We start from the raw sequence: 22,654 nt of genomic DNA, 5'->3' as shown, positions 1-22,654 counted from the left end.
TGTGCTCGTGGTAAGCTTCATTGACAATTCTTTGTACATTACAAATTAATATTGCAATGAAGCTTACTAAAGCACATTCGCCATTATGGCACGTGTTATTCACCTTCAATGCAGGAGCACATTGCGGATTCTTGCCCCTGCTTTTGGCTGGACTGCACATGCTCTTTGAGAATTGATTCATTGTTCATAAGCGCACTGGTACTTTACTCTAAACTGGAGGGCTCAAGTTGATATGAAAGCACAACTTTTATTAAGGGGACAAGATGTTGCCAAGATGGTTGCAGCACAGCTTTTATTTTTTTTCCAGGCACCTTTTCTACTTGAAGCTTCCATTGCAGTGTTTAGAACACCATTGAACCAGCAGATAGTGTATATAAATATTGGACACTGATTGGGAACATCACCTAAGTTCATGCCTATATATAGTAAAAAGATGTAGCACGACCAGACAAAATAAAAGAAGGGGGTGTGCTGTAGCAATACTAAGTGTTAAATGGTGCTTTATCCTTTCCCTTGAGTTTTCTGTTTTGTGCTGTTTATGAATCCTCCGCAGTAACCATGCGAGTGCTGAGCTTGAGCTTGTTGGTTTCAAGTCTCATGGTTGTTACTAACAGAACAGTGTGATAAACGAACAAGGGCTTGGAGGCATCCATTCACCTTGCTTGCCTCATGGTGCTGCTTCATAAGCACCGTGAGCATCCAGGCCAATTTGGAAGGGAGGTTTGTTGCAATTGCTTTTGAACTTTATTGCCACCAAACCAACAGTGCTCTCAATGACAGCTTTTGGACAGTAGAATGCTTGCACCCAGCAAAGTCTTAAGAAGTAAGCATTCAGGATGTGCAAAATAGGCTTTTGAAGCTGGCAGCATTACTGAAGGGGCTTTGCCCATCTGCCCTCTTTATGGATACACAAAGATGATTTCCTCTTTAAGAGGGATTGTTTCAGAGGTCGTTACATGGCAACAGTGTTGGGTGTTTAGTAGCTTGTCTTTGCCCACTGTTAATAACCTGTTCCTTCTCCAGTGCCCCTGTCAAGTGCCTACTTTTTGGACACAATGTGCTGTCCATGCATTCATGCATTTTTAGCTTGTAAAGACGTCTATTACCCCTTGCCTCAAGCTGGTCTTTGCTGATGTCACCCAAGAAGGCATTGGGGAGTATGGCAATGTACGCTTACAAAACACTGTCGATACCAGTCAAACTAAATTAATGGAGCCGCTGTTCTTTTTTTGTCCACTCCATCCTTGTTAGTTACAATATGTAGTTGGTCGTGCATAGCCTGCGCACTAAGACCTGTTGGCATGTTATGGCCTTAGCACAGTGTTTAGATGTAAAAACCTTCTGATGTGTTGATGACTTCCTTCTCTTTATCATACTTTGCCTGGTGGAGCCAGCAAGTGAGTCAATCAGATGTTCAACAGGCTTCCCACTAGTTTTCCCAGAGTCTCCTTACCAGGGTGCTGCTCATAGATATCTGTTTTCTTGACCTTGCACTGCACTTCAACCATGGCCACACCTGCTTAACCTATAGCATGCGATCAAAAAAGTGCTATACATCATGTTGCTCCAAACTCGTGTAACATGTGCTACAAGGCCTTGAGGAACACCCTCATTTATTTACGCCCTCATCATACTGTATGAAGCTTCGCATGATAAGTGCGACAATCAACATCTGCTGGTTTTTCAGTGTTATTCCTGTCCAGCTTGCTGAAAGCTATCCTGAGTGTTTCAAAAAGCAAACGACCGCTGCTAGACAAGAAATACTTAAAACAAGGGTCGCTATAACCACATATGTCACACGAAATGAAGGCCACTGAGTATACAGGCCGTTTACTTCATATCCGACAAGCTTGGTTCTCCCTTTGCTAGTGAGTGAACTCAACTTGCCCCGAATACATGGCTTGTGACAAACTATGTGCCAGATGCTGTGTCCCCTGCAAAGCTGAAGATGTGTATGAGATCCTGACACCCTGCAGCGGCTTTTACACTGGGCAACCAGGCTACTATAAGAACGACTGCCTTTACTAATATGGTAATAACATGAAAACGGGCAGAAATTAGGCTATTCATTGGACCCAACTGCAGGTGCAAGCCACCCTTCCACCAGATGTGTGTTGTTCACAGAAACTGGAGCTATACAAATGCAGATTAAAAAAATGATGTTTGAAAGTAGTAGAGCTGCACTATATTCTGCACAAGCAGTGCTATCTGCAGCGCTGGTACCTTATAGCCACAATTCATGGCTGCACCACCATGCAAAGGCACTATTCTTGAATTATTTACTTCTATGATATTTATGGTGGCCATATATTGCAATTACATATCATCCACATTGTGTGCAATATGGTTAAATGTCAATTATGATAGCCATTCCTAATCTGAAATGCAACAAAAGAGCAAATATAGGCAACAAATTGCAATTCAAAGAGACAAAAGGCAACCAGTGCACAGGATAAGTGACAGACTTCCTTTTATTGAAAAAGAAACGTGACATGTGTCATGCCACCACCAGTGGGTAGCAATCTTTCAAGCTTAGGTGATAGAGGCAAAACTTAGCAAAATGTTACAATCACGCTGTAAAACGGCCTTGGACACAAAAAAACCGACATCATATTGTACAGAATGAAAGGGCAAGACTTCATCTAAGAACAGTCTATGGCACCACATACTTGAAATGGTGTAAAAAATGTTGACATGCCCTACCCATAAAGAAAAAGCAACAAACACAGAAAACATGCCTTAAAATGCAATGTGCAGAGTCTGAAACCAAGAAAAAACAACCCGAAAAAGGTTTCGCTAAGTCTTTCAATGATTAAAATTGTCAAACTGGATCATCACTTCTTAATGAACCTGCACAGCTGAAAAGGAAGGAAGGAAAGCTCAATAGCAGGGCTGCAGAAAATGTCACCGAATAAATATACTTTGCTTACCAACGATACCTGTGGTTTAGTTGTGGTCTGTGTATAAACTAATTGTGTATAAACTTTTCTTGTTTAGAATGGCTGAGCGGATAGGGAAAAAATGACCATAAGAGCACCAGGTGTATGCATAGTCTACGCACAAAAAGCCACTGCTTTCTTACTTTTTTTTCTCTGTATTACTATTCATGAGTATTTAGGTGCCTTATTAGCACTGCTAACATCCCACTGCAAAACACAAAATTGGGCAAGTTCTGGCATAAAGAAAATTGCAGTTTCACTCATAATGTGAAACAATGATGCAGTAGCTGGTGAAATATGCACAGGAAGCTTACTTCATGCAGTGTTTGCTGAAGTGAACACTTGTCAATGCAAGTCGGTAATCTCCTTAAAAAAGTAAAATAAGTAAGAGTCCTATTTATTTGTGGGAGTTGTGCCTCAGTGTTGAAGTGGAAAGACTTGGCTTTTCTTCCTCCTCTTTCATACCCGGACTTAGCCACTGATCTACACCAAAACAACCCTTTAGCTTCTTACTGCTGAATTCGTTTTGGTTTTCTCAAATCTATATTTGGGCTACGCATTGCTATGTCTCACGCTTTGCTTGAGGAAAACAAGACACCAACAGCTCCATCTAGTAAATCTGAGAAGCCAAGCACTAGAAGAAGATTAATGAAGCAGATGCACCCAATCATTGTCATCACATGCAAGAAGAAAACTTAACATAGGACTGCCTTCACAAGTGGGAAGGTGATGTGTAAGAACTTGAAGGTGTGGATGCCAGCTCTATATACAGTACGCAGACATTGAGCAGGTGTTAGCCAATCTAGGCACCTGTTGGCTAGATCACGCTCTCCGGGATCAGTATTCACCCCGACTGTATCTTCAGAGTGGCTGAAATGTAGAATTGTGGACTGCCACTCTTTTGATCGTATGTTTGAATCCTCGCAGCACAATGAGAACATTATTTGCAATATTCTAGAAAGAAATTCGGGAATTCCAGTGACAACACCAGTAGACATCAGAACAACCAGGGGAGTTAGCCCATAGCAGCTATTGCTGTAAAAAAAAAGACTGGCATAAGCACAAGAATTGAGATGGGCATACTACATGCCTTTGTTCTGGTAGTGGTCCACTACTTTGGTGCTACAGTTAATGATCTGCACTGTCACTGGACATAATAAGAGTTCTTTAATTATACACTCGCGCACCCGCACCTCTCAGGTCGCCTAAGTGGACATACTATGCTGGCTGATAGCAGCCCCCTCCCACTTTTAGTATGCTTCACCGCGTAACTAAGCTGTACCGCTGCGAAGAAGCCGTACATTTGTATTGAGTGAATAAACAAATGGTTTTTACAAAGTACAGAAATAAACGCGCACCATGCATCATTCTACCACACGAAAGAGCGTCGCAATATACGGTAGCTGATTCACACAGGCCGTGCAGCCCACTTATCAGTCGTAAAGGGTATTATGGGTAATTCAAAATTTCAGACACACATATGTGTTTGTGTTTACGTTCGCACTCCTTGCGTAATAAGACTCCCAGAACTTCCACAATAGAACGTAATTTACAACACACAAACGCAAAGAACACTATATGTCTCGCTTTCAACTCGGCCGTCATGCAAATAACATATAGCGCGGAAAAACGTGAACATGCTGTGTGTTAGTGTCGTACACTTCATACTAGGCAAGGAGCTAGTACACCACAATCCCGCGACAGCCGCTAATGAGACCAAGACGGGAGCACATGTCTGTGAACGAAAAACCCTAAGCCACTCTGCTCCTCCGCCACCCCCGCTGCACGGCTGCACCACTCGTTTCAAGCACAGCACACCAAACACACATTCAGCGCTGAACAGTGGGAGGTCGACGCAGTTGCATTTACATGACTTGCAGCGAGCAGCACATCCCTCGATGTCCGTTCAGCAAAGTCGGACACGGCGACGCCACATCGCGGTTCACAGAACTTCGCTGCCGAGGCGCTAGGCCACTTCGATATTTCAATCGTCACCACCGCCGGGTTCTCAAGAAAGCACGGGTCACACAACTCAGATTCTGTAGTGTCAGAGCTCATCGAGGCCAAAGCCGCATTGCCGCACCGCCACTACTCACGGCTTTCCGCCAAGTAACACAGAACCTACAACCAACACACAAGCAACGCACGCACGATTACATGAGCAATGTTGAATAACGCGCGGTCTAGAGAACGATCACGCCGAGGACGAACACGCCACGGCGTCGCTCGGCGCCAGCATCGCGCCTTCTCAAAAATCCCTAAACGATGCTGTCCCTAGGCACCTAGGATCAGGTCACGTGAGGGATTTTTGTACGACAAATAGACGCACGCAGCAGAGCGACAGTAGCGTAGAGAGAGGGAAAAAAGCAGAGAAGAGAGAAAGAGGGCTCGTAAAACCTTATGCTGCTATGTCACTATGTACAAAATAGTATTAACTAAAGTGTATTTTATTGAAGTACCAGTTGCCAAATGACATTATGCTTGCTTTTATTAACAACTATACTTGTACCAAAACATTAAAGTTAAAGATTGATTTTACCTATATGCAACAGATGACGCTAGCGTCGCATCAATATTCGGGGTGTCTTTTTTCTCTCGGAAAGCAGACGACAATGAATTAGCGTGATTACTGCACGCGGTCTACGACGTGAAGCGCAGTTCTTGCACTTTTGAGGCAGGCTGAGGATATCCTGCAAATTTTGTGCCTGAGAGAATGAGCCGGATTAACTCGCATCCCCGATACTCTATTTTCTACGGCACTGCGATGTGCGGCGAGAGGCGCCTCTCCGAGAAGTCAACAAACGCAGTGAGAATGCTGTCATCGGAGGAACAACAAAGCAAGAGTCGGCACATGGACTTGAAATGCAAGTGCACGTATTGCCTGAAAGTGCTCAGGGTTCACGTTGTTTTTGTTGATCTTGTGTGTACGTGATACCCTTTTATAGAGATTTTAGATCGTTTCATGAGGTCTAAATCGTGCTTGGTGACTTCTCAATCTTCGCTTCAGTAAACCCAGCAATGGCACAACGGGGAGGGAGGAAAGGAGAAGGAGGGGAGCATTAACTGTCAGCAAAATTTTCCTTCCTTTAAACGGCAGGGAACGCAAGCTACTGACGTAAGAAATAGTGATAATCAAGTAATGAAGGGGGAAATGTCGGGCTCTGTTTGAAACGCCTGGTTCAGGGGGATCGTCGTGCAACTTTAGTAGCTGTAATTTTTAAGATCGACGATGAGTGCGTTACTGCTCGGCCTAATCAAGAGCACTCTGGCCAATCAGTGCGTGTTAGCGAGCTATATTGAGCAACGATATATTGCGCCTTTTTTCTTTAGTGCGTCAAACGCGCGGACAATGAACTGTCGTCTGCTACGCCGAAGAAGCTGGCGCAACCGCAGCAACAGCGCGTTTACCGCGGCTCTTGACAGGGGGCGGCAGGGTCGCGCGCGCTCACGAGGCACAGCACGCGCAACGTCGCGAGCGCCCTCTCCCCCGTGCGGCGGCGTTGCGTCCTGCCCCCCCTCCTCTCTGCCTCCTGCGCCGCCGAGAGAGCCGCGGAGTGGTGGTGGTGGCCCTGTTCAGTCGCGGGCCCGTGCGTTCTCTGTTCGTGGTGGGTGCTGTGCGTGCGTGGTGGAGTAGGCGGCTGCTGCTGCGCGGGGGGATGCCGATTGCGGCCCAATTAGCAGCAACGTCCCACTGATCTGGAGGTGTTCTGCGCCATTGCCGCAGGCTGCCGTTGGTCGAGCTTGGGGCCGCCGCCGGTGTTCCACAATGGAGACGATGGAGTAGCGTACCGCAGCCAGCGCGCCGCTGGGTATCGGCCTTTGTCTGGCGACACCATGGCGGTGGTGGGCGCCCGCTCGGGCCGCCCCGTGATCGCGTTCACGGGCGCGACGGCCGCCGCTCCTCAGCAGGCCATCCTGACCGCGGCCCAACCCTTCTACCACCCGCCCGTCACGGTGCAGGATATCCAGCCGGACAGACCCATTGGATACGGAGCCTTCGGCGTCGTCTGGTGAGTGGCCTCTCTTTGTGCCGCCTTTGTGAGACGCCGCCGCTTCGGGGGCGACGAACAGCCCGTGCCAAAGCCCTCGCCGGTCATGCACCCGCCGCCCCAGCTGGCGCTCGCTGCTGCCCGGGGCCGAACCACCTTGGCCGATCTGCAGGCGACCAGTCAGAACTCTGCCCGTAACCAACTGTTCGTAACGGTCCCACTGAAGGACCGAAAGTCGCGCCGAAAACAAACGCACCGATCGGGAAGGTCCCCCGCAAGTCGCCCAGTGCAGCGAACCTTCGCGATGCACCAACCGTACTAATCTTACCCTCACGGCGCTGAAACTTGAACGCGCTCGCATCTTTCGGCCTATTGCTTCGCGAGGTAGCTGCACGATTGGTGCTGACTCAATTCCCTTCCCCCGTGGCGACGATCGCGCTTCCCCGGCCGATCCATGACGACTGTGCGTGTTGAGGGGCCGTGCGATGGGGCTGTGCATATGGCTGTGCTGCGGACACGGCTCGGTGGTTTCACGGTCGTCGGCGGCGAGCGAAGGAGCGTCGTTTCGTGCAGCCCAGCTGTCCGCCAGCGGTCACCGCCGGTCTCGTTTGCGTGGGGGGTGGGGGGGACCCTCTCCACACGCACGCCCCTCTGCAATTCTTTTCTTGCCCCCCCCCCCCCCCCCCCCCGCTTCCAAGCTGCCGGCCAGGTTACGATGTCCTGCGATTCTTTTGCGGTGCTTAATTAGACGCGGGCATGTGCGTCGCGAGAAAACCAGCTTGTCCCTGCCGTGGTCGTGAGTAACGGTCTGCTGCTCTCCTCTGGCTACGCGGAACGGATTTTGTCGTGCGCCGGACGGAGGTCATTGCCCACGGAGTTCCCCTCTCGCGGTGCTCGGCTCCGATCTGCAGTTGCGATAAGGCTGTCGCAGTGTAGTGCACGCATAGCTGCGCGACCCTGCTCCGGAACAATGGCTACGCTGCCGTCGTCGTTCCCCGGCGCTTTTAGCCGAGTTGGCCTCGTCTTTCTTCGGCTTCGATCCGGGACGGGCCGGGCCTTGTCGTCTGCGGTGGATCCCGACCGTGGAAACCGTAGCCGTCTCGACGTTCACGTGTTGCGTTCACCACTTGCGCAATACTGCTCGCGTGCCGACTCGTGCTGCAGCGTCACCCCCCCCTTTTTTTTTCTTTAACTCTGGTTTGAGTATAAGGCTGCGTTTCGTAGCGACCCGTCGAACGTCCAGTCTGTGCGTACACGAATTCATATTTTCGCAAATTGTAATAGCGGTCTCGGTTGCTGCCGAGGCCGTCTGTCGGTGCTCGAGTCCGGCGAAACAAACGGTCCCACGTGGCTATTGTGTTGCGAGAACGTAAGCGTCCTCCACTGTGTACCACGTGTTTTTCGCGTATGCTTGGCTTCTTTTCACTATCTGCACTAAGCTCCACGCATTGGCACCGAACGTTCTTGTGTTGTCCTGGTCGGTTTTGTTCGTGAAACGAATCTCGAACGAAACACGCTGTGGAACGAGACTGTATTGCCTGGAAGACGTGCGAGGAAGTCACTCTGTGCACGCCCAGTAAATTACCGGCTGCGTCGATAGTCAGGAGGCCACCCCGCACGCACTGTTTGCGGGTCGATTGTAGTGGGGCTTCCGTAACGCGGTGGTGGGGCTCCACAGCTTGACCACAGTGGGCAAAACTGGTCATCAAGTCTGCTTACTCTCGTATGACCTGCCAATATGCTGCAGAAAGCCCTGTACATTACGCACTAGTGGCTTCCAAACTTTTGACGCAGACCGTGCTTATCCTGTTAGCCCAGCTGCTCACTCCTGTCTCAAAAACCGTTTTTCTTTTTTTCCCGCAACGGCTGGTGGCTTCGCTTAAGGACAACGACGGCAGGTGCGCTGCTAAATGCGGCCGCCTGCTTCGTTGCGATGTGAAAAGTCATTTGTCGGTCTTCAGGTGAGCCGTTCGGACGTCAAAGCACGCAACATGTTTTATGTGTCACGTAACGCAGGGCTCGTGTGGGTGGTAACGGCGGTCTTCCCGCCTTCCTATTTTTGCTGACGATTTATCGCCAGCTACCAGTAGATGCACCCAGAGAGGAGTGTAAAATGCCTTCATCTCAGTACTCCTCTCAGTTCACTAATCGAGGGCGATATGACCGTTCAGTGTTTCCCACACGTAGCGTCGTCTATGCATCTGGCCGTGCAGACGGCGACTAGCAGCACCATAGAATAAAGAACAAACTTAGAGAAGGGAAACTGTACCTTCCACCGTGGTTCGAAAATAAGCAGCGGCAGCGCATGGAACTTACTTTGGGGGACGCCAGATGACGTTGGTCGAACCGGAAGCGGAAGTGCACATTTTTTTTTTAGAGCAAAATTCAATATGGCCGTTTTTTGCCGGTCGCGTACGCTGGTACGCGCCGTGCTTGCCCTGTAGGCTATGCGGCATGCCTCAATGCCTTCGCTGCCGCGTAGGTGGTGCGTTCAAATTGCCAAGAGCCTCTACTGACGCCCATACAAACAAGCCACAAGTGAGTGAACAGAACGCGCGACTTTATTGGCAGAAGACAAGCAGTGTACATTCTCGTGCAATAGCAGAAATAAAGTTTGCATGTCGAGATACGCTGGAATCATTGACGCGAGCTCGTAAACGGCTCACCGTCGTCGTCGCACGTGGTGGTCAGGTTATCGAGCAACAACCAGCAGCGGAAACATATTGGACAGAGTGTGCCACTTGTTTGCAGCGACAGTCGCCGTTAAAAATGCCCAAATTGCATTGCGAAGCAATCGGGAGACGCAGGCATCTGCTACCGCAGCCTACATAGCGACATGGGCTACCCCAGATTTTAGCCATTCACTCCTTTCCAACCTGCACGTTTCTTTTCTTTCGGGGGCCGCTAATGTGTGGCTCACACTTGCTGTCTCACATTGTCTCACTATGGACAAGTCGCTTTCGTGGGCATCGCCTCCATCAGCTACTTTTGCGGGCCTTTCCAACCATCTGGCTATCAACTTCATACGCATCGGACTATGTAAGCACGTATGCTGGTCTCCGTTCATGCCTAATCGCGGCCGAGAAAGGCCAGAGGCACAATATGCCCATTGCTGCAGCAGGAAAGCGCGAACGGGGAGCACGAATCACGGTGCATGAAAATTGGGAGTCTATGTCGCTGTGCAGGCTGCAGGAGCGAATGCTTACTTCGAGAGGCTGCTTCCCAGTGCAACCGACCAGGCCGCAATACTCTAAAAACATAACACTGCGACCATAACCAAGTGACATAACAGCAAAATTAAACAGCAATCAGTCACCGCATGAGGTTCAGACAATACATTATACATTGGCGACGAACCATATGGCAACAGTGAGCATTCACATACACGGGTCTCTTAGGGTACATTGAGCTGCCTACCTACAGGCGTAGTGCCTGCCTTCGTCGCACGTGGTGGTCTACTAACGAGCAACAACCAGCAGCAGAAACAGATTGGACAGAGTGTCCCACCTGTTTGCGGCGACAGTCGCTGTTAAAGATGAGCAACTTGCAGTGCAAAGCAATCAACTGACGCAGGCATCTGCTGCCGCAGCCTACACAGCGACATGGACTACCCATCATTTTAGCATTGACTCCTTTCCAGCCTGCATGTTTCTTTTCTTTTGGAGGCCGCTAATGTGTGGCTCACACTTGGTGTCCCACAATGTCTCAATATGGACAAGTCGCTTTCGTGGGCATCACCTTCATCAGCCACTTTTACGGGCCTTTCCACCCAACTTCATACACGTCCGACCATGTAAGCACTTATGCTGGTCTCCGTTCATGCCTAATCGCGGCCGAGAAAGGCCAGAGGCACAATTTGCCCATGGCTGCAGCAGGAAAGGGTGAACGGGGAGCACGAATCACGGTGTGCGTAAATTGGGAGTCTATGTCGCTGTGCAGACTGCAGGATCAAATGCTTACTACGAGAGGCTGCTTCCCAGTGCAACCGACCAGGCCACAATATTCGAAAAACATAAAACTGCGACCGTAACCAAGTGGCATAACAGCAAGATTAAACAGCAATCAGTCACCGCATGAGGTTCAGACAATACATTATACATTGGCTACGAACCATCTTACGGCATAATGCTTGCCTTTGTCACATGTGGTGGTCTGGTAACGAGCGACAACCTGCGGTACAAACAGATTGGACAGAGTCTTGCACCTGTTTGAGCCAACAGTTGCCGTTGAAGATGAGCAACTTCCATTGCGAAGCAATCAGGTGACGCAGGCATCTGCTGCCGCAACCAACACAGCGACATGGACTACCCGGCATTTTAGCGTTAACTCCTTTCCAACGTGCACATTTATTTTCTTTCGGGGGCTGCTATGTGTGGCTCACACTTTGTCGCAATGTGGACAAGTCGCTTTTGTGGGTATCACCTTCGGCAGCCATTCTTGCGGGCCTTTCCACCCATACGGCTATGAACTTCATACACTTCGAACCATGTGAGCACATATGCTGGTCTCCGTTTTGAGCAAATCATGGCCGAGGTAAGCCACAAGCACAATTTGCCCATTACTGCAGCAGGCCAGAACGAACGGGGCACACCAGTTACGGTGTGTGTATATTGGGAGTCTATGTCGCTTTGCGGACTGCAGGAGCAAATGCTTACCTCGAGGGACTGCTTACCAATGCAACTGACCAGGCCCCCACATCTGAGAAACTTAACACAGTTACCACAGCCAAGTGTGGCAGCAAAACCAGATTCTGCAATCAATCACTTCACTGTAGCTTGCACAAAGACCCAGGCTATCAAGGAAGAGGAGCAATCATCAACGAGACTAGGAATATGGAAAATGAGAAAGCTTGCATTCAAGAGAGAAGCCACTCTGCTCTGCAAGCATTGAAGGCTAAAAACATCAAGAAAAGTAAAATGGTGCATAGCACATGTGCATAGGTTAATGCAAGACGCATGCCGATGCTGCATCAGCTATTTCAGAAGAGGAATTGCGCATGACAACATACACTAGAAGATACTGCTACAGATATGTTAGGCTGCTAGACAGTGACTGGTATTAAGTATCAGCGAAGAATCGGTTGACCTTTATATTTGGATGAGGATGAATGACCTCTAGCAAAAATGGGCAATGAGAAAGCTTGCATTTATAGAAGAAAAATTACACTTGGCACAAACGGAATTAACATGGCTAGGAAGCTGATTAAGGGCAAACTGATGGAACTCAATCTTTTGGCCAGCGTCGTCCATGCTTGGTCAGATGTTGCAGGTGCACCTGAAGACGAAGAATTTCTTGAAAGTCCTTTTTGAGTTACCTGGATGACTCAACCAAATGTCCGTGCTGGTGGAATGGTGGCTGAAGCTCTTTTCAGTCTTGACACAGTCCTCTGCAGACTTGATATCTCATTTATATTCTTCTGCATGTGCTTCTTTGTTCTTGGTGTAAAAGCCTTGCAAATTCGGCTCCAGCCCCTTCCTGTTGGCGCAGATAGGAGCTCCTGTGATGACCAAGATGTGCTTGGCATAGACTCTGTTGGGGCAAAACGGTGACACATGAGATACAGCACAGATTAGCCAAATTTATGTGTGTTTTATATGTTCGAACCAATTATACTGAACCATAAATATGAACAAACATTCATATCTGCTGCAAACAGCAAGCCAATACAGCATATATCAAACATATTTATTTCTGAACCATGTGTTGTTTACCTTGTAGTAGTAGCCAATGTCCACACAATGACCTTGTTGTAGCAGGCAGCAGCTTCTGTTTAGTGCGTGGAGTGTGTTGCTTTATACTGTCTTCATTACTGCATGTCTGGAACAGAAATTTTGACTGAATCAGAAATTGAAAAAGCAAAGTTTTAAAATGCAAAAAGGTGTGACATATATGTTGTAATGATTTGCGACTACAGAACACATGCAAATGTACACTGTCTGTTCTAGGGTGCTTAAGCAGCATGTTAAATAAATATTGCTATTGTCCATAAAATTGATGTCTGCCTAACTACAATGCATGTCAACAGCGCAAGTACTATTAAGATCACAAATGAGAACATTTGTGGGTTCATTTATACACTAGAGGTGATCACACTGCTAGTTCCACAAGCAAATGCATGAAAGTCATGAAGCTATTAGAACTGATGCATTATTTTTCTGCACGAACGTGATGCACCGCTTCACTACTGCAAAAATAAATGCCCTACGGTAAACCAATCTGAACAGCAAGAACACTTGGAACCAACAAGTACGAAATATGGGTGAATTATCAGGCTTGCAACTGTTTAATACATTAAATTCTGTACTTTCACTTCATTTTACCAAAGGACTATTCGGTTTTGTGGACGAAAGACGTTGCCGGCCGACTCGAAAAAAATGTTTAATATGTATATTGATAAGGCTACTCAGTCACCTACAACCACGGCTACAATAACATGAAAAATGAGACGCGCGTTCCGATATCGCTCTTTCTTTCCTGGTTGTGTGTGTAAACCAAACGACAGCCTCGCAAGTAAAGGTTTATTTAGGAAACAGCAACTGAGATCCTCACTGCCCATATGTAATGCAGGATCTAGTTCGTTAACTTGTGCCCGCCTGGAAGGTAATGACACGGATATTATATAACGATTCAAGCAGCGGTGTTAAACGACTCACCGTTATTGCCGTTGTCAGCCGCAGCAAAATCCAGCTCCCGTTTCGATGCAGACCTGTTCCGAATGGCTCACGACCGAAACCCATCTGCCGGGCTTACATGTCCGCTTGCAAACACGTAACTTCACCCCAAGTTAAATAACGCGAGACATCGAAGCGCAAGAAACTAGTTTTAGAAACAAAGCAGTCTTGAGTGTACGAACGAATGAATCCGTGCCGCCGAGCACTCGGAAATACCGGTAAAAATTTTAAATCCAGGCCAGAGGTCACGTGAAAGATCGATGATGCTGAACGCTATTTGCGTTTATAATGGCGAAGAAACAATAAACTTACTAACAAAGAGCACAATATCTAATTAGCAATGATAATTTTGCCCTGTTTTTATGTAAAAGAAAATGCTTCGGTAATTGTAAGAGAAAGTTTGTAAGATAAAATTGCGCTTATTACGACGCCTCTACCGGGAAATGTTGGAACTAACGAACGAATCCCGAAAGTGATGCTACTACGTCGGCTTTGTTAGCAGCGGCGCGCGGTCGATTTTTTCGCCCTCTGTGGCCATTTGTTGAACTTGAGAGTGTGCTACCCCTGGCAGCACTACCAGCGTACGACAGGACGCGGACTCTTTCACGCCGTGATGGTGACAATGGTGTCACAATCCATGACGGAGCGATGGTTTCCTCTGCTTAAAAGAAACCGGTCTCGAAGGCTATGCTTTCAGCGGGCTGCATGCGCCGGGAGTGATAGTCAAGCCGGAAATGCGTCACGGCCGTCATTCACATTTTTATAGCAGTGGCAGCGCAGACACTCTCATACGCACAAGAAAGTGACGACAGCCGAGCTCAAACAAGAAAGGTTCATTTTCAGCGACCCGTGTAAAATAAGCTTTCTCCACTTGACATGCGCGATTCAGTTGGAAAAGTTAACTGAAACCTGAAAGGTGCGCAGATGGGGTTCTACTCGCACCACCCAACCACGGACGTTTCTCCTGCCCTCGCCCAGTGCAGGTCAGTGAGCACTACACTAGGTAGCCGCTGTGCACTAGACTCGATTTTCCTGGCAATTTCGGAGACGCCCACTTTGTTCCCAGGCCAGTCTCCCGGCACAACTTACCGCCTGAGTGCGTACGCGCCCATACCTGAAGTGTGCGGGCCTGTGCTTTTTCCCGAAAGACCCAATCTGTTTAGCGTCCACAAACTTCGGTTCCCTAAAACTTCCAAATGAAGTGGTTGGGTTCTTCGATGCCCACAGCGTGATAGTTATGCAGAGGCCACGCTCACTAATTTCACGCCACCGAACCCGGCTGCCTGCTGTCTCGTGACAGTGGACGTCACATTTCCCGTAGTGAGTGGCACGCACGCAACAGTGTTACATGTATAACATAGGGAAGGGAAACGTGGAGAACAAAAAAAAAAAAAGCGTTTGTTCAAGGCAGTCCAGGCTTTATAGCACGGCGCACCAATGTTTGCCTTGCAAGATTATGTGCAGTACGTAAATGTTGACAAGCGTGAGAACAAGATAAAATTCAATTTAAAAAAAAACGGGGGGGGGGGGGGGGAAGAGTAAGAGCGTGGAACGGAATGAAACGTACCACTCATCAGGTGTGCAGGGTATATGTGAGCAGTACGCGGTCCAACATTCAGGGGAGCACATACGTGCAAAGCGCGTGTGTTGTATCAGCAAAGTGACGATGATAATGTGTTTTGCGTCTCTAAGCATTGTTGTAGAGGAGGGAGGACGAAGGTTCCCTCCCCTGGTGCAGCAGGCAGGATGTTGCAAGGGACTGTACTTGTGCCACTTTCATAGTACAATTGCGTTGTAACGTGGCTTGTGTGTTGGAGAACAAAATAACATCAACGCCACGCAGGAAACAGGCAGAAGACAACTGGAGCGGCAAATATTGTAGATAGAGGACACCGATTACGATAACCATACAATTGCAGTTAGTTCAATATTATACAAAGCAAGTTTCAAGAAGGAAGTAATTTCTGGTGGACAGGTTCCTACAAGCAGAATTAATGCTTAAATGAGCAATAGTAAGAAATCTAATTACGGGAAGTTTCATAGACAGTCTCGGAGGGCCGATATCGATATTTCTGCGAATCAATTTAGCAAGTCACACAGACAGCTGGTATGTAAGGAAGAGCCGCTCGCTTGGGTGCTCCCTTTAAACAGTGTGCCGACTGTGCGTCGGTGCGTGCATTTAGGAATCAAACGCCAGTGGACATTATACGTATGAGATGGAGAGGCGGAGTTGCACGCTTAATACATTGCACTAACGACCACCAGCCTGATGGAGTGGCAGCACAGAAAGGTGGTATGAACGTCGTCTGGTTATTGCAGGGGTTTTTCGCTGACTTCGGGAGGTTAGAAAATTCTAGGGCATGGGGGCCCACTCGTGAGGCCAGGTTGGACACATTGGAGCACCGCTGAGGGCGTCACCTCCCTTTGTGTTTCAACAGTGGCCACTGCGCTGACGTCGTCAGTGGAAGTGGGGCGAGGTTGTTTTGTTATCTTTGTTATAGGGACCTTTCGCTTCTTCTAATTCTGTGGGGTTAATTTGGGCCCACGATAAATACACTGGGCACGGGAAGAACCCGCAAATTCCGACTGCCCGTCAACTTGCTCTATTTCGACGTGGCACTGAGGTGGTAGGGTCGGGGGGGGGGGGGGGGGGGGACTATAGTACGTACTCCGCTACTCCAGCGTTAGTTAAACCTCTGCGCGGTCGTCAGATCTCAGGCCTGGTGGCGTCCAACCCTGGCGAGACTGGTTGGAAGCAGAAGTGCTACATACGCCGAAGAAAAGAAGCAGTGCAAAAACACGATTTTCGGAGGTAGCTGAGGCTATGCACACTTCTTTTATTTTTTCGCGCCAGACTCGCAAATGGCCGCAGAGAAGACCATTCGACGCCGGCAAATGCCGAGGTCGGAGGTCACATGTGCCCGTCCTCTCTCTCTCTCCCTCGTCGAGGGTCGGAAGGAAGTCGGGCGGTGCGTTGGGACGGGAAACATGCGAAGCCGACAGGTCTTTTCTTTTTCCTCCACGTTGCGCCTGCACTACTTCTGCTCTCGCCCGGCTTTCCCTTCATCATCCAGCCGGTCGCCGGGCTCTCTCTAACACACGGAGGGGGAAGGTGGGGGGGCTGCCATTGCCATGGGGTGGAGGGGGATTCCCCGTCTCCCGCAGACAAAGAGAGTTCGAGGCTCGTCGCTTCTCAGTGGGAGGCGGGGGGGGGGGGGGGGGTCTCCCGGGAGGAGAACCCAGCCCTCCGGCGCCTGTCGGTTGAGGCCGTCGAGGCGCCTACTACTACCCTTGCTCCCTGTTTTATTTCTTTTCTCTCGTTCAGGAATATATCGTCGTACGCGTCTGTATTCATCCGTGGGCCGCCTCGGCGGCGTCGGATTCTCGCGGTCGCCGACGGTCGGTTCATGGCAGCCGCCCCGGCTCGTCGAGACCCTTGGGCTCGGTTCGGGGGAGTGTTCTCTCCTCATTGCACTGCGGATAAATGTTTGCTGCGTGAACTACTTTCCTTCGGCGCCGCCGTTCCTTTCTTCTCCGCGATGGGTGGAGAGGGCCGTTCGGCGTCGTTTTACGGGGCGGGCTGCTTCGTTTCGGCGGGGCGAAAGGCCCGCGCATCTGCTGCCGTTCTCTGACCGAATCGCTGGCCCCTGCCGAGAGTTCTCCTCTGCAGTCGGCTTCTCGGCCGGTCGTTTTCGTCCCGCGGGAGGTTCGCCTCGGGGGCCACCGCTTGCACCCCACCCCCCCTCAACTTCTGCTGCCTGGTCCGGTTCCCCGTCTTTTATTCTTTCTCGGCGGCGTCGGTGTGACGCCGGTTTCCCTCTTTATCGTTTCGGCGGCGTTTCCGCTGTGCATTTTCGCGGGGATTCGTCGGCAGGGCTTGGCCCGCCCATGTGTGCAGCCGCCGCCGCCGCGGCGTCGTTGTTGGGCTCTACGTCGGTTCCCTTTTCTTTCTCGTGTAGCTTCTCTTTCGCTCGTTGTCGCCCTGAAGTGTTCCTGTTTGGTGTACTATAGTGTCGTTTTCTTTTTTTCTTTTTGCCTGCCTGCTTGTGGGTGCAGCATGCCGCTTTCTTGCTTTGCGATGGCGCGGGCGTTTAATTTTCGAGATCTGGTGCGTTGGTGTCCCCGAAAATCCGGCTCTAGTGCAGTGCGCGCGCCGCGGCTTCTGCACCTGGCCACAGCACTGGACCAGACCACGGCAATGTCCCGTGGACATGGTAAATGACTACCGACTGTCCGTAGGGGTGTTTTTAAGAACTTAAAATAGCGCAACCGCAATGTTCGATAGCGTTATAGCTTTCAAGTTTCCAAACTTCCGAAACTTACGTCTCGGGGATTCTTACAATGCGTGAACGGCTTCTTTTTCTTTTTTTTTCTTTTTTTTTTTTTTTTTTTACTCCGTAGAGACTTTGGCCTAAGTCAAACAATATAAATATTGAGCATGGTTGCATCCGAGAATTAACGTGCAGTGCTCAGTTAGGACTCCTCCTTGCAGCGACGCCTTAGCCAATGTTGCCAAGCCAAACTCCGCAGACGCGACCACCGGTCTCGATATTCGATCTGCTGCCCCGGCGCGGTCGTGCGTCGCGAGCCGTCGTCATATCGGACGGAAAGCGGCGGCCTCGGCCCGCTGCCCACCGCATGCATCCGATCGTTTACTGTGGTCGTCGAACTGATTCACTTTTCATCGGCGAGAGCCACCGGGCCGGGGTGCGCCCGCCCCCGCTCACCCATCCGGCTGCGGGTCGTCGTGTGGACGCGAACACGTGAGAGAGAGAGAGAAGAAAAAAAAAGAGCGATGGATGAGATGACGGGTGACGTGGGTGTCTGTCTGGGGTCGATAAGACGGGGCGACTATGCTCCCGTGTCTCGAGCCTTGTGCGAGCGCGGATGAGGCTTCCACCGGAATCCCGCCGAAGGTCGCTGCTGGTCGAGTCTTCGCCGTGTGCATGCCGCGATAGTAGCGTCCAGAGAGGACAATGAATGCGGCGGTGCGACGTTTCGTGGTCGAGCATCTGCGCCGGGGGAGGACGGATGCGCGCCGACGGGTTTTCCGGGGCGCCGACGTCATCGTCCGACATTTCTGGGGAAACGTTGTGAAGGGGCCGGCGTCGATCGACCGTGACCTCGCCGAGAGCGACCTCGATTACGGGGAGCGCCGACACATTTTTTTTCCTATTTGCCGAAAGTTTTACCGCGCGCTTATCTCGCGCGTGCCTACAGTTAGGAAGAAGCGCGAAGTTTTGCGAGCGTGTGACATTTTAATTTGACGGTATATAGAGTTTGCCCCATTCCAGGCGTCACGACACGTCATGACACAGAGCAGAATTTGCTGACGTGTAGCAAAAGAGCTAGGTATCACGACTTTGCTCGCAAAAAGAGGAAAAAGATAACGGCAATGCTGACGGCGCTCTATTATTTTTTTTTTCTACCTGCGCTCGCGTGTAGATATATGGCAGTGATCGTAGGAAGGGATCGAGCCAATAACGTGTCTGCCTCTTGGGCGCAGGAAAAGTGTCGTCGGAAATTATTACGGCACTGTCACGCCTGCCAGTGCGTTTTGCAGAGTTTACACGGATTGCACCTTAATAGGGTCGTTAGAAGGCAAGCACTAATACTGTGGCCATGGCGCGCGCCAACCGCGATTACGCTGAGCCTCACGTACCGGGCCTTAGTAATGAACTGCTTGCTTATTATTTTAGCAAACAGTTTTATAACTGCGCGAACAAAGGACTACAGAGAGAGCACACAAGGACAGGCGCCTGTCCTTGTGTGCCTTCTCTCTCTCTCTCCCTCTCTCTCTGTAGACGTTTGTTCGCGCAGTTATAAATCTGCTTGCCAATATGCACCAACTCGCCCAACATGTTATTGTTTATACGGTACATGCGGCGTCTTTCTTTTTTTTTTTTTTTGTGCCAGTATTGCAGCAGCAATAAAGTGGATAGATCAATTGATTTCAGCACGCGTCTTAAACTGCTACCGGGCGCGTTGCGTTACGTGGCCTCTTGTAGCACTGGCGTTCTCGCGCCATTTCTGTGCCCACAGTGTAAGATAAGAATTATCTCGCGCTGTGCTCGTGAGCCTAGAGTATAATTGCCGGACATAATCCGCACGCAGAAATCGGCAGCAGTGACCGCGTTATCTCATTTGGAAATGTTGCCGCGCGCTCGGTGCATTGACCGTGGGATCGAAGAGTCACGACTAAAGGATTAAAATTCTGCAGATCCAGTGCGCGTGATGTTTGCTATGTGAAGCGAAGCGTTCATAAAGCGGTTGATTAAGTGCTACATAATTAAACACAACTGCCCTGGAATACGGACTTTTTTTTTTTTTTACGTTGTAGTTTATGGTTGTCGAGGAAGGTCAAGAAAGTTTATCCTGATGACGTTAACTGGTCAGGGTAACCTTGGAAAGCGACATTCACATCTCCTCGCTCGTGCAGCAAGCGAGCCAATTTTCGTGTGAACCTGAACATAGTTGGCTGCCCATACAGTCTCGCAATAATTTGTCTGTATCGCTTTTCTTTCTTTTGTTCCTCTCCTTCAGCGGGAGTTGAATCGTGGTGCATGTTTGTGCGCCCCCTCCCCGCAAGCCCGTTCAAAATTCATGAAGCAGGCCGGCGCGACCGAATTTTCATGGAGAGGGGTCGGATAGAGAGCGGACGTCGTTTCCCGGGAGCTGCTGGTCGATATTTCGGTGGCTCACTAACAATCTGCCGTTCGTTCGGACCGCTCCCGGGCGCTCTGCGGTGGGCTTCTCCCGCTGCGACATTTGAGTCTGTAGTGTCTCCTCCTCAGACTGCTCAAATCAATTTTTTTTCCCTATTCTGTCACTTCCGTGTATGCGGAGGAAGTGATCGCCTCCTTCAGTTTCTCGTCGTAGAACCCGCATTTCTTTGCTTGAGCACTGATGTGGAACGTGCAACATCGTGTGGCTATCGTAGGTTGGTGCTTCGATGGCATACCGCCCGAATTTTTCTTTGAACTCGGGGTATTAGAGAAACGCACTTCAAGGGGTAAGCGTCGTCCGGGACTGCAGAGCGGCCTTTCTTGGTCAGGTTGGCGTCGATTTTCGCTAAAAGCTGCCTCGCAGAAATGCTCCTAAACCATTTCCATGCAGTTTTGCGGCCACCCGACTTCATATCCGAGATTAATGTCTGACGTAATCGCTTCCTGACTTACAAGGAAACGTGTTCGAAAACGTGCGCATCATAAAGTACGAGGGTGTCGCACGAGTATTTCGGACGACTTTCTTTGTGCCTGTAATGGTACTGCAGATCGAACGTATATAAACAAACGCAATAGGTGGTTTAAAGAAATCTTAACACCTCGCACTTGCCTCGTTGTCTAGTATATGACAGTCAGCTGCTCTGCGCGAAGTTCGACTCACTCCGTTGGGTGCGTTTTGAGCGAGAGTTCAAGAGGCGAGACTTAAGTTGGTTCGGTTGCGTTAACGAGCAGTGACGGTAACGATATCTCGCGACGGATGTCGTGGAAGATAGTTTCTCACGTCCACGAGGCCGTCCTAGAGAGGCTGTTGAGGGCGATCGTAATGTCGAGGAATAAGTAGTGAGGCTGATAAGCCGGCGGGTGTCGCGGGAGCTCTCCACGAAGGAGGGCGACCTCGCGTGCCCTATGATAAGCAGCCGATAGGCAGGAGGGAAAAGTTGGTTCATCGCGTAGTGCTAGGCCGAGTGCCCGAGTTTCCCTTCACCTGGTGCAGTAAAAAAAGCGCCGAACACGGAGGAAAGAAACAAAATGGGAGGGGCCCTGTCGTCACGTTTTTTGAACCCGGAAGTGCAACCATGTTGGTGTGTGCGCCATCTTCTTTTGCGCCTACAGTCGGCTCGCCGGAGCAGATAGGCGCGAGCTTTGAACTTGCGTTGCTACGAGCCGCCGGAAGCGCGTCAGAGCAAAGCGTACGAAACTTCTGTTACGGTTTTCGTGAAGCAGACGAGCTCCCGTGTTTTACCGTGGCACGTTGGAAGATGACGACGGAGACCGGCGCCGCGATTACTTGAGTGTGTCTGTTGCTGGCTGACGCACTCGCAGAACCAAAACAACTTTCAAGCTTACACGCCCCACTCTATAACGTTTTCTCGCGAGCAGATCGTGCTGCGAGAAAGACGGACTGACCTCGCATTTCAGAGGCCGCGAGCATCAGCGAGAGCTTTAGAAGCTCGGTTGCTATGACAACGTTGATGTTTGGCGCACCAGTCCCAGTGCTCCTCAGCGAAAAATACCTACTCCTCCTTTCCTCCACGGCGCCGAAGCATCAAAACTTATGTTGGACGAGTTCAGTATCGACGATACAAGGCCGCCCTGTGGACCCGCGGAAAACGCAGGTGGGTATCGGGACTGTCGGCGCCGATATCACGCTTCTGTTCAAACGCGACGTCGGTTTGGTCCATTGTACTTCGGCGAAGCATTCGGAGCGGTATTGCACGCAAGAAGAGAAATAAGAACAAACTTCTATCCCTGAAGAAAGCGTACGAGCCGGCGGTCATTGCAGCGTCTTTTCGTTCGTGTGTACCGTAATGGCGATATATGCTAACTTGTCATTTGGGGCACTTCTTTCCGTGCGGCTGCTTGTTCTTTTTCCGGCGCTAAGCTTAAGTGTTACATCGGTTTGGCCTCGAGCGCGTGTTGACAGTGGCCCCCCGAGACGGAGCGCCTCTTGGGTTTCCATCCCTGCGTCCTCTTTCCCTCCTCTGCGCTGGACATGGACGCAGCGCTACAGGGACTCGCTTTCGCTCGATCTCCGTTCCGCGAATGTTTTCCCTTCTGTTCGCTCGTCTCTCCACTGAAGACGACGACGAAGCGAGTGTGCTCAAGAGTGGGGAAGCACACGATAGTGTCCCGTCTCTCGCTTCCGTCGTTCAAGGCGACGACGCCTCCGATGCGGCGCTCGCCGTCCTTCGGCAGACCACGCTTTTAGCTGCTCCCCCCGCCCGCGCTTCTCCGGGGGTCCTGCGCGCAAGCGGATGGGGTCGTTCCTCCCCTCTCACACACCGCCCCCTCCTCAGCGACCGATCGTCGTCGCCGGTTGCCAGGGGCGT

General features: G+C 50.2%; 1 protein-coding gene across 1 annotated transcript in view; it reads left to right on the top strand.

The window, feature by feature from the left end:
* Nucleotides 1-6,455: 6,455 nt before the first annotated feature.
* LOC126542128 (serine/threonine-protein kinase NLK2-like) overlaps nucleotides 6,456-22,654 on the top strand; it is a 99,916-nt gene continuing 83,717 nt past the window's right edge. The window contains 2 exon segments of the mRNA XM_055076506.2: nucleotides 6,456-6,557; nucleotides 6,664-6,949. Of these exon segments, the coding sequence (XP_054932481.1) occupies nucleotides 6,774-6,949 (176 nt within the window). The 5' untranslated portion in view covers nucleotides 6,456-6,557; nucleotides 6,664-6,773.

The sequence above is a fragment of the Dermacentor andersoni genome, chromosome 3 (assembly GCF_023375885.2).
Source record: "Dermacentor andersoni chromosome 3, qqDerAnde1_hic_scaffold, whole genome shotgun sequence".
Classification (NCBI taxonomy): Eukaryota; Metazoa; Arthropoda; class Arachnida; order Ixodida; family Ixodidae; genus Dermacentor; species Dermacentor andersoni.
This window is presented reverse-complemented; position numbering and strand designations above follow the sequence as displayed.